General features: G+C 43.7%; 1 protein-coding gene across 2 annotated transcripts in view; it reads left to right on the top strand.

Annotated features, from left to right (window-relative positions):
* LOC124790050 (transmembrane 6 superfamily member 1-like) overlaps positions 1 to 12,679 on the top strand; it is a 203,056-nt gene that overhangs the window by 123,874 nt on the left and 66,503 nt on the right. For both annotated transcript variants that reach the window (XM_047257611.1, XM_047257610.1), the window contains exon 4: positions 3,368 to 3,635. In XM_047257611.1, coding sequence (XP_047113567.1) covers positions 3,368 to 3,635 — 268 coding nt within the window. The remainder of the gene's footprint in view (positions 1 to 3,367; positions 3,636 to 12,679) is intronic.

The following is a 12,679-nucleotide window of genomic DNA, read 5'->3' as shown; positions in this document are numbered from 1 at the left end:
TGACATTCTGCTGTATATGCATTGAATGAAATTTTTGCAAGATTTTGCTATGTCCATATATGCATCATGTATTTAGCCAGCCAGAGGCTGTTTTAATCATAGTTGTTAGTGTTCACTAGCTCCTGAGTTCTCTGGCTCTTGTTCTAGTAGAAAGTACAAACATACACAATGCAACCACACAATTGTACAGACACCCAAACACATACTACACATACTACTCTGGCTGCCATAGTGTGCATTTGGGTAATTGTGTGTACGTTCTGCTAGAAGAAGAGCCAGAAGCCTTGAAAGGTTGTGAACACTGTTTTCTGTTACCTATATCTGTGTGCAACACATCAATCTGCTATGAGTGGGTGGTTGTCTTTAACTTATTTTACATGTTGTTCCATCCAGAAATTTCTATATTACTAGTTTCATTACATTTTTTCTAGTTACCAGGAATGTATTGTATGCATTTTCTGACTTCTTACTATTCCATATTTTGAATTCCTCATCTAGGAATTTTGCTACACATTCACAATCTTCATTCCACCAAGGATATATATTCTGCCATTATAAAGAAATTTGTTTTGGGAAGTTTTGATAAACTTGTGTGCATTTTTTATTATTTGGAAGATTATACTTTCTGGTAGTTTTTACGAATTATTTATTTTTTCTGGTTTGTTTTGTTTTATTACTGATCTGCAAATGCAACACCCACATGGGATCTTTTTTAAGTATTTTTGTATCAGTTTTGCTTTTTAATAATCTGCAATTTTCAAAGTCCGTGGTGGTGTCACCTAGCGTTTTTGTTTCTTGGAAGACTAAAATTTTAATTCTTTGTTCTTTCACTGTTCCTTCTAATTTGTAGAGGTTTTGGCTTTGAAAAATAGCTACCTGCCAAAAAAGTTTTGATTTGGAGCTTGAGGTGGTTAGAAGATTCCAATTTTCTCTGCTATAAGATGTCAGTTGCACCCTAGACTCCCCATAATCTAATAGACTAGTTGTGCCACTGATGGCAAAAGATTTTCTTCCATCTTGGAGTATTCTATCATTACTAAGATGCTTCTTCAAATTAATAGAAAATCCAGGATGGAATAATGAAAATATTATGAAAGGAATAAATTACTATCCACCATGTAGTGGAGATATTGAGTCGCAGAGGGGCACAACGTAAATACACTCAAACAAGTAAGCTTTCAGCCAAAAAGGCCTTCATTGGACAAAAAACACACACACACGAGTCTCTGGCTGCCAAGGCCGGACTGCCCAGATGCTTCTCCGTTGTACTTGGAATTTAGTGTGTCGTTGTTGTTGTCTTCCATCTGAAGACTGTTTTGGTGCAGCTCTCCATCTAATCTATCCTGTGCAAGTCCCTTCTCCTCCAAATAATTACTTGGTCTCCCTCTACAATTTTTACCCTCCTACACTTCCCTCCAATACTAAATTGGTTATCCCTTGACACCTCAGAATGTGTCCTATCAGCTGATCCCCTCTTTTAGTCAAGTTGTGCTACACATTTCTTTTTTTCCCAACTCTATTCAGTATCTCAACAAAGATAAAGAGTCAGTCATCAGATACACAAGAAAACTTTTGTCTGGTTCACTTTACCAGTTTTGATAGTTTAAACTGTCATCTTCTGAAGTGAAATAGGTTCGATCACTGGTAAGTAAATGTCAAAATAAGAATCAGACAGTAATGTCCTTTGCTACAGGATCAATAACACAATGACATCAGTAAAACGTGCAATGAATGGCAAACATTGAGCTGTCTAATCTCACATCATCCATTAGATGTGCAACAAAAGTCAACCAACCCCTCCATACCCCACCTCCAAGTCAAAATATTGCTGTAAGTTATAGAAAGAGTGGCTACTTTTGCTTTAATTTGTAATATTTGGGTATTTCTAATTTAACGCTTGATATCTGCTGGCAATCTGTTACAAACTTCTGCACCAGAACATAAAATACCATTATGAACTTTTGGCAGGAACGCACAATTCATGTAGACATTGTTTTCACTTTTAGTATTTTGGTTGTGAATTTCGCTGGTCATTCCAAATTCATTCTTATCATTAAGCACAAGTACCATTAGTGTGTAAATGTATTAGCTGATAAGAATAAGAATCCCAAGATCTCTGAGGAGGCTTCTGTAAGATGCTGGATTATCAACTTTGACTGTTGTTTTGACTTGCTTATGTAGAAGAAATACTTGTTCGATGTTAGCTGCATTTTCTGAAAGATTGTTCCATAGGGCAGTCCTGAGTGACTATATGCAAAGTATGTTAGCAATATTTTTGCAATTCATCACAGCGCGAGAACTTTCCAACTGCAAAGCGGAGTGAACTGAGATTATCAGTTAACATATGCAGGTGCGTGGTGCCAGTTTGCCATTCATCAATATGCATAAGAATGTCACACATAGATTTTCATTTGACTCATAGTACCTGTTAGTAATTTTTATTTGGTGAAAACTTCTCAAGACATCAGCAAAGTGGTAGCTTCAATTTGAAGCAGTGTTTCAATGAATTTGTACTCATCATCAAGAGGGAACAGTCCTGTCAGTTTTGTAACATCCCCAGTAGTTTTCATCAGTGAAATTAATTGAGGAAGCCTGCATTCATAAGTTTTATTTGTTGGGTATTTCTGTAAGATAAGGAACCAAACTATTTGCTCTGAACATTAATCTATTCTCCAGAATGAGATTTTCACTCTGCAGTGGAGTGTGCGCTGATATGAAACTTCCTGGCAGATTAAAACTTTGTGCCCGACCGAGACTCGAACCCGAGTTCGAGTCTCGGTTGGGCACACAGTTTTAATCTGCCAGGAAGTTTCATTAATCTATTTTGTTTTGTTTTTCCCTGACTTTTTTGTCTGTTTCTCAGCACAAGTTCACAACGAAAGTCTTCCTCGAGAGTGATGTGTACAAATCAGAATGGCCATGTACTAACATCAGATTTTGCATTTGAGAAATGTGAAAATTGTCAACCTAGAATCAGTTTATGGAATCACCTTTTCACCTTTATCCTTTTACTCTAGTTTTTGTAGTGTAAACAAGTTTTTTGGGTTTTGAAATAAAAAAACTTTCATCATGAGCCTTTTATCATTCAAATTCCTATATAAAGTGAAACATAACAGTACACAATTTATAAATTTATTTTGTAAGCTTATTTGTGCTAGTGTACTAGTAACATGTAAGTCAGTTTCCAGTTGGACTGAGATTTATCAACTGCTCAGAGTTATTGCAACACTCAACTCTTTCTAAAACAACTATAAATCATTGGTAGGATAGTATACATCCCATTAAGTACAGGGGTTAATTATACTGTCCAACTATGTGTATGTATTTTGTTCTGTCATTTAATAAAAATGTATCTTATATCCAACAGAATAAGTTACCGTAATCTGGGCATCCATTACTCAGCAGGAATTATCAACAGTATGATAGTGCTTCTATTAGGAGGATGCCTTAGTGAATCAGGAATGACTTGGTGCACAATGCTAAACATACCATATGTTATTGTACCTGTAGTCATTGGTGTACAGTGTCTTTCGGAGAAAAGAAACTGGAAAAGTTCAAGGACTTCAACTCTCATAGATAAGCTTCTTGCATTATTTCTATTTGGAGCAACTCTTGCAGGTCTTCTTAAAGGGCTGGTAAGTGTATATGGTAAATGTACTGAAACATTTTTCCTGTCCCTCTTCCCTACTCAGTTTCATTACATCCTTATGCTGAAGCTTAGACAGGACTGTTTTAAGCAAATATTTATTAGAAATTTATATTTTGCTGACCTTTGCATATCCCCATGTTTTTATAAGTACAATGCCATTATCTTATCTGCTAGTGGCAGACTGAAAACAGTTCTTAGCCACAAAAGATTAGCACTTTGATCTGATAAATAAGGAAATTGAGAATTTTGAACTGCTGATAGCTAGACTGTAAATTTCTTTGCATCACATGTGTATGTTGTAGGAACAGTTCTTTTGCCGCAAAACTGCTGTGGGCATCGTCTTGTCAGACTATATTCAATTAATTTTTTTCAGTTAGCTGAATATTATATCTCATCTTTGACTGTTATTGAACTAAATGTGTTGCCAGAGAGATTAAACCTGATAATGATCACCGACACTCTAGATGTAACTACGTATGTAGATCTGTATCTGGAAATGAGTTTTCCATCTCAGGTCTTATGATCTCTATCTTTTGTAACAGTTGTGGCTACTAGAAGAGGTGAATTATTGTGCCCTAAGACATAGGGTTTGACTAAAATAATTGAAATAGCTTCCTATCACGAACTGTGTTTAGTAATTCTTGAACAGCTGATATCTTTTCAAATGGAAGGACAAACCTTAATTTGTGGCTTTGGATGTTGCAGACAAGGAAATCATTGGCTAGGAAAATTGTAACTCACCACTAGGTTGTACTAAAATGTTACTATGAATGTTGCAGTATGTATTGATTTTTATGACTTTATCACTGTGGTGCAGTAGAAAGAGTCATTATCTTTTCTTTTCAAGTTAATGAAACTGAAGTAGGTAATTTTACATTTCTAACAAAAGTAGTATTTCATAAACATTTACATTTGCTTTACAAAATGTTTTTCTCAAGTATCCACCCTTTTTATGTTTTGTTGCTACCATATCTAAATTCTATACTGGTCATTTTCTAATTTTTCTGAAATGATTCTTTACATTCATCTGACACAGTCTACTTGTAATGCACACAAATGTATGTTTCAACTAATAACTTTTGCCCTTCCAGTTGCTGACTGTCAATTGCTTCACATCAATCCAATAATTCTAGCCACTAAAGATGTTCTCTGTCATGCCTTAAATTAAAACAGAACAGCAGTTTCTCTCACCCTTCTTACACAGCAGGGTTATAACTCTGGTCATGCAACTATCGCTTATGCCATGTTGCAGTAGTATTGTGGGCTGGGATTCAAACTGCACTCCTGTGTTTCATGATGTAAGGTATTCTTCAAGTTGATTAATACTCACAAAATTCAGAAGCTATATGTTTGCTTTGAAACATACTAAAAGAGAAACACCTCAGGCAGGTCAATGTTATTAGACTTGCATTGACATGTAGTACATACCAAAAGCTACAGTTCAGAAATAAATATTAAACTATAAAAGAACACCATGTGTGTCTGAGATTACTTTCAATTTTAAAAAGAGACCTCAGACTTTTTGCAGATGATGCAGTTGTCCGTAATGAAGTACTGTCTGAAAGAAGCTGCATAAATATTTGGTCAGATCTTGATAAGATTTCAAAGTAATGCAAAGACTGGCAACTTGGTTTAAATATTCAGCAAAATAAAATTATGCACTTCATCAAACAAAAAAATGTCGTATCCTATGACTATAATATCAGTGAGTCACAATTGGAATCTCCAAACTCGTACAAATACCTGGGTGTAACACTTTGTAAGGATATATAATGGAATGATCTCATAGACTGAGTTGTGAGTAAAGCAGATGGTAGTCTTCAGTTTATTGGTAGAATACTGGTGCAATCAGTCTACAAAGGAGATTGCTTACAAATCACTTGTGTGGCCTATGAACCACTTGTGTGACCTATTCTAGAATGGGACTAACAGGGGAGACTGAATGTATACAGAGAAGGGCAGCACAAATAGGGGCAGGTTTGTTGGATCCATAGGAGGGTGTTACAGTGATGCTGAAGAAACTTAACCAGTAGACTCATGAAGACAAACTTAAAATTGTACTGAGAAAGTTTACTAATGAAGTTTCAAGAATTGGCTTTAAATGATGACTCGAGGAATATACAGCAATCCCCTATGTATCGCTGAGATAAGGATCATGAGATACTTGTGCTCCATACATGAATGGAACAGGAAGAAACGCTAATAACTGGTACAATGGGATGTACCCTCTGCCATGCACTTTGTGGTGGTTTTCAGAGTATGATTAAAGGTGTAGATTTAGAAGTGGTTATGAAAATGGACATTTGTCATACCAGATAATTATTTTGTGACAGATTTCATTTATTTTGCTAAAGTAGTGTTCCCAGCAGAAACATAATGCATATTGAAACCAAATGGTGAAAGGATGAATGGGAAAGGGAAGGAATTACAGATGTGAAGAGTATAATTGAAGAGGTTTGATGATGAGACGTGAAAAGCTTTTTCATTTGTAAAGATATTGAATTCATCAATAACATTTGAACACACAGAGCTTACTTTCATCTGTCCTAAGATGAATCTAGTACAATAACAAAAGCAGCTGCATGACACAGTAATGAACATGTGGCCCATAAGTGAACTAATATAACAATGTTTTGATTTCGCCTCTGATGGCTACACACTGCAGCAGGTTATCTAGTTCACAAGGAGTTGGATCCTCCCTGCGGGTTTGGGGGTTAGAATAGGCCCGCGGTATTCCTGCTTGTTGTAAAAGGTGACTAAAAGGAGTCTCAAACATTTCGGCCTTTATCTGATGGTCCCATGTTGGGTTTGACCTCCATATCTCAAAATTCTTCTGAAGAGCGAGCTGACTGGGAAAGGGCGCCTTACTTGGTGAATTGTGTCCATCGTGTGTTGAGACCTTTTGCCAGCTTATTCGTCGTTCCATTGCAGTCCTGCCCACTCTCCATCTCTTGGGCATGGATACGTTCAGCGCGCATTTTTCGCAACGCAATGTGCAGTACCGCTTTCTGCACTGACGACGAATGTGGACTACTTGTTACCTAATATCCTGCACGGTAGACAGTCCGTTGTGGTGGGGCCGCCACGTACCCTGTTGGTTGTAGCCCCCTGACAACACAGGGATCTCTCTGCTGATGCCTGCACCGTTAACTCCCCATGTATGCCAAGGAGTAGATGCCTATCTCCCTGGGGCATCGGGACTCCTGGCAATGGCCATCCTGCCAGGTGGCCCTTGCTGAGGCTGGGTGGCGCCCGTGGGGAGGGCCCTTGGTTGGAGTGGATGGCATCAGGGCGGATGACCCACAATGAAGCGTGGTACATCATCTCTCGCTGGTGGCCAGCCGCCAGCAGTCTCTAAGCGTTCTCGGGCTCAATTCAATGCTCAGAAATATGATCCAAAAACATTCCCCTCCCTGGCCATACCGTGGGGGGACCGTAAGTCTCAGGATGGCAGTGACAGTTATTCGTCCCAGTTCCTAGTTTGTACGAGAGCTGATGGTGAGTCTTTTATGTCCACAAAGCCTCAGTTCTTCGTAGATCATTTAGAGAACAAGTTTGGGGAGGTGGAGGGCTTGTCCAAAATGTGCTCTGGGTCAGTTTTGATAAAAACGGCATCCTCTGCCCAGTCACAAAGGTCACTTGCTTGTGACAAGTTGGGGGATGTTAACGCTACTATCACACCACATAAGAGTTTAAATATGATCCAGGGTATTATTTTCCATAGGGACCTACTTTTGCAGTCTGATGACGAGCTGCACACCAACTTAGAGCGTCTAGATGTTAATTTTGTCTGGAGCGTTCATCGGGGTCTGAAGGATAATCAGGTTGCTACCGGTGTCTTCATCTTGGCCTTCGAGGATGATACGTTACCGGAGAGGGTCAAGGTGATGGTCTACCAGTGTGATGTCAAGCCCTATATCCCTCCCCCGATACAGTGCTTCAAGTTCTGGAAGTTTGACCATATGTCTTCCCGCTGTACTTCCAGCCTCACATGTAAGATTGCGGACGCCCATCACATCCCAATACTCCATGTGCCCCACCTCCCATCTGTGTCAGCTGTGGAGAGGATTATTCACCTTGCTCGCCAGACTGCAGGACCTTACAGAAAGAGCGAAAAATCATGGAATATAAGACCCTGGACTGACTGACCTATACTGAGGCTAAGAGGAAATATGACCGAATACATCCTGTGAGAATGATATATTCATACGCCGCTGCTACAACAACCGTGCTAGCCCCATCAGTTCAGTGAATTCCAGCCAGATCGCCGAGCCATACAACTCCACATGCCCCCTTGCCCATGGGGGGCACTACCCATCCTGTTGCTCCTGCGCCACCTACCCCGAGCACAACACCCCCCCGCCCCTCCCCCACTCATCGCGGATGTCCGTCCCCACTTCTAAGCTGGAGAAGCGTCCAACTTCTTTGGCTACTCTCACTCACAAGGGGTCCCTTGCGTCCCTTCCTTCCCAGGTTTCCATAAACGGGAAGGATGACGCCCGACAGTGGCATAAGTGCCCACGAGCAGCTGGTTGTAGGGCTACACGATCCTCCTCCATCCCAGAGACTGAATCAGTGAAGCCCTCCCAGCCGGTGAAACCCAAGGTGGAGTGAGAGAAGTCCAAGAGGAAGACCTCTAAGGCCAAGAAACTTGGGGTGGTACCGACCCCACCCCAACCTTCGAGCTCCGCGTCTGAGGATGAGATGGAGATCCTGGCGTCCGCTGAGGACCTTGATCTCGCCAGTCCCACAGACACCATGGATAGCACTTGCACAGGTGCCAATTGGTGGCAGCAGGTGACCCAGTGATGTAATCTGCGTCCCCAGTCCCTTCGCGCCTTTCTCAGCCATGGACAATATCATCCTCCAGTTGAACTGCAGCGGTTTCTTCCACCATCTTGCTGAGCTCCGACAACTTCTCAGCCTTCACCCTTTCCTCTGCATTGCTCTTCAAGAAACTTGGTTTCCAGCAATGTGAACCTCTGCCCTCCACGGCTATCGAGGTTATTATAGGAACCGGGCAGCTTATGAAAAGGTATCTGGTGGTGTCTGCTTCTACGTCCTTCACTCCCTTCACAGCAAGTCTGTCCTTCTACAAACACCTTTTGAGGCAGTCGCTGTTCGGGTGTGGTCGCCACAGGCTGTTACTGTCTGCAGTCTGTATCTTCCACCGGATGGTGATGTCCCGCAGCATGTCCTGGCTGCGCTGATAGCCCAATTGCCACCTCCTTTTCTGTTACTGGGCGTCTTCAACGCCCATAACCCTCTGTGGGGTGGATCAGTGGCAACAGGCTGAGGCGCCACCATTGAGCATGTATTGGCACAGCTCGACCTTTCCCTTTTAAATGATGGTGACTTCACACATTTCAGTGTGGCGCATGGGATGTACTCGGCAATCGACCTTTTGATTTGCAGCCCTAGTCTCTTACCGTATGTCCAATGGAGGGTGCACGACGACTTATGCGATAGCGACCACTTTCCGATCTTTCTATCACTGCCACAGCTTCACTCTTCTGGGCACATCTGCAGATGGGCTGTGAATAAGGCTGACTGGGACTTGTTCCCCTCCATTGTTGCTATTGAGCCTCTTTCCAATGAAGCCATTGATGCGGTGGTTCACTCCATCACCACCAGCATCATTACTGCTGTAGAATCTGCTATTCCCTGTTCTTCTGGGTCCCCTCAGAGGAGGACTGTGCCTTGGTGGTCACCTGAGATTGCTGAGGCGATTAGAGATCGCAGGTGGGCACTCCAGTGTCACAAGCGACATCCCTCATTACCACACCTCATCGCCTTTAAACGGCTCCGTGTGCAGGCCTGCTGCCTCATTTGGCAACACAAGCAGGAGTGCTGGGAATGGTATGTCTCCACCATTGGCCTATGTACCTCTCCATCGCAGGTTTGGGCCAAGATTCGCCGACTCTATAGCTATTGGACCCCCATCAGTGTCCCTGCGCTTTCACTGAATGGAGCAGTTTGTACTGTCCCCGACACAATTTCCAACAGCTTTTTGCTCAGAGTTCTGCTTCTGCGAATTACCCACTGGCCTTCCGCTCCATTAAAGAGCGGTCGGAATGTTGGAGCCTTTCATTTCACACGCGCCATCCTGAATCCTACAATGTTCCATTCAGTGAGTGGGAATTCAGAAGTGCCCTACCCGCTTGCCCTGATACAGCTCCTGGGCCAGATCGCATGCACTGTCAGATGCTCAAACACCTCTCAGTGGACTGCCAGCGACGCCTCCTCGACCTTACAACCATATCTGGGGCGAGGGTGAGTTTCTGTCGCAATGGCGGGAAAGCATCATTATCCCCAATTTGAAACCTGGCAATAAGCGACTGGAGGTGGACAGCTACCGCCCCATTAGCCTCACCAACATTCTTTGTAAGTTGATCGAACATATGGTGAGCCGGCGGTTGAGTTGGGTGCTCGAGTCTCGGGGCCTTCTGGCTCCATCTCAGGGTGGGTTCCGTAAGGGCTGCTCTGCCGCCGACAATCTGGTGAGCCTGGAGTCAGCCATCCATATGGCCTTTTCCCGCTGTCAGCACCTCATCGCTGTCTTTTTTGACATGCAGAAGGCTTACGATACCACATCGCGACATCACATCCTCTCTATGCTTTGTGGTTGGGGTCTTCGGGGTCCGCTGCCGATTTTCATAAGAAATTTTCTGTCGCATCGTACCTTCCACGTGAAAGTTGCAGCCTCCCATAGTTCCCCCCAAGTTCAGGAGAACAGGGTACCACGGGGATCTTTCTTAAGTGTCTGCCTGTTTTTAATTGCAATTAATGGGCTCGCTGTGGTGGTGGGAACATCTGTCCAAGCTTCCTTGTATGCTGATGAATTCTACCTCTACTATAGCTCCATTGGCATTGCAGCTGCTGAACGTCAGCTGCAGGGCGCTATCCGCAAGGCGCAGTCTTGGGCTGTAGCGCATGTCTTCCAGTTTTCGGCTGCCAAGACCTATGTTATGTATTTCTGCCAGCAACGCACAGTTCATCCTGAGCCAAGGCTTTATCTTTCCGGCGAACTTCTGGCTGTGGTGGAGGCATATCAGTTTTTGGGTGTGGTTTTTGATGCCCAGTTGACTTGGCTCCCTCATATTCGGCAGCTTTAACAGATATGTTGGTGGCATCTTAATGCTCTGTGTTGCTTGAGCCACACCAGCTGGGGTGCTAACCCGTCTACCTTCTTATGGCTCTACCAGGTGTTTATTCAGTCCCGTCTGGATTATGGCAGCCTGGCTTATGGTTCAGCGTCCCCTTCTGTGTTGTGGGTGCTGGACCCCATCCATCACAGCGGGATCTGACTTGCCACTGGAGCTTTCCAGACCAGCCCTGTGAACAGCGTACTTGTGGAGGCAGATGTCCCTCCACTGTGGTTACAGCACCAACGTTTACTGGCCACTTCTGCTACACACATTTGTAGCTTGCCTGGGCAGCCCAACTATCGTCTCCTGTGTCCTCAATCTGTCATCCATCTCCCAGAACGTCGGCCCCGGTCGGGTTGTACGATCGCAGTTCACATCAGAGAGCTTCTCTCTGGGCTTGGGGTTTTCCCTCTTCCACCTCTTTTCTGGGTCCCTCTGCGAACATCCCCGTGGTGTGCCCCACCCATGCCTTCGGCTCGAATTGGCACAGGGCCTGAAGGACTCAGTCCATCCTGAGGCCTTCTGCCGCCACTTTCTTTCCATCCTTGCCACGTATCAGGGCTCTCACGTTGTCTACACTGACGGTTTGATGGTTGCTGGTCATGTCGGTTATGCTCTCACTCTAGGATACCATTTCAAACAACACTCATTGCCGGCTGGCTGCAGGGTTTTCACTGCTGAGCTTGTCGCCATCTTTCATGCCCTAGAGTATATCTGCTCCTGCTCAGGTGAGTCCTTTGTTATCTGTAGTGACTCACTGAGCGGTTTATGGGTTATCGACCAGTGTTTCCCTCGATCTTGTCTGGTGATGGCTATCCAGGAGTTCCTCCATACTCTTGCCCATTGCGGCCGCTCTGTGGTCTTTGTGTGGGCACCAGGTCATGTCGGCATCCCAGGAAATGAACGTGTTGACATGCTGGCCAAACAGGCTGTCGGTGCACCAGCCTTATCGATTGGCCTTTTGGAGAATGACCTCAGATCCGTTTTGTGGCAGAAGTTACTTCGCATCTGGGGTGAAGAATGGCGCTCCCTGCCTTCACCCCACAAACTTCGGGTCATCAAGGAGGCTACTGGTGCGTGGTGCTCCTCCTTGCAGGTCTCTCACAAGGAGTCTGTTTTACTCTGCAGGCTGCGCATTGGGCACACCCGGATGATGCACGGCCACTTATTGTGCTGTGAGGACCCACCTCTATGTCACTGCGGATCTGCTTTGATGGTGGTCCACATTTTTGGCCTGTCCCCTTATAACTGTGCTCAGGCAGATGTTTGCACTGCCTGATATGCTCCCTGCACTTTTAACAGATGACACTGCCATGGCAGGCTTAGTTTTGCATTTTATTCATGCCAGTGGCTTTTATCACTCGATCTAAGTGTTTGTCTTTATTTCGTGTTGAGTCTGGCCTTTGGCCTACGATTTTAGACTGAGGTTTTTAGTGTGTTTCTTGGTGGTTGGCTTTTCCTTTTTTGTCAATATGGTCAGCCAACCACTGTCACGCTCTGTGTGATTTTAATTCCATTTGTCTGGTCTTTGTTTGAGTCTTTCTTGTCCTGTGTCAGCTCTTGTCGTCTCCATTGTTTGTTTTTATTCTTTGTGGATGTTTGAAGGTTTTGGAAAAAGGGATCAATGGCCCTAGCAGTCTGGTCCCTTCAATCCCACAAACCAACCAACCAACCAAAGAGTTGGATCACACTGTATTCGTTATATCATAACAGACTCCATAAAGAGGGCGTCTCACAATCAAAAAGGGTGCAGTGAGATGGTGCTGAATCATTCATGTATGAAACACTGTGTCATTCCTATGCCAGGTAGTTTTCTATAGGCCTCAAGGGAAGCCTGAATATTATTCAATTCATAGGCACACAAAACCAACTCACCTTTGAC

This window comes from Schistocerca piceifrons, chromosome 3, assembly GCF_021461385.2.
Source record: "Schistocerca piceifrons isolate TAMUIC-IGC-003096 chromosome 3, iqSchPice1.1, whole genome shotgun sequence".
In the NCBI taxonomy this organism is placed as follows: Eukaryota; Metazoa; Arthropoda; class Insecta; order Orthoptera; family Acrididae; genus Schistocerca; species Schistocerca piceifrons.
This window is presented reverse-complemented; position numbering and strand designations above follow the sequence as displayed.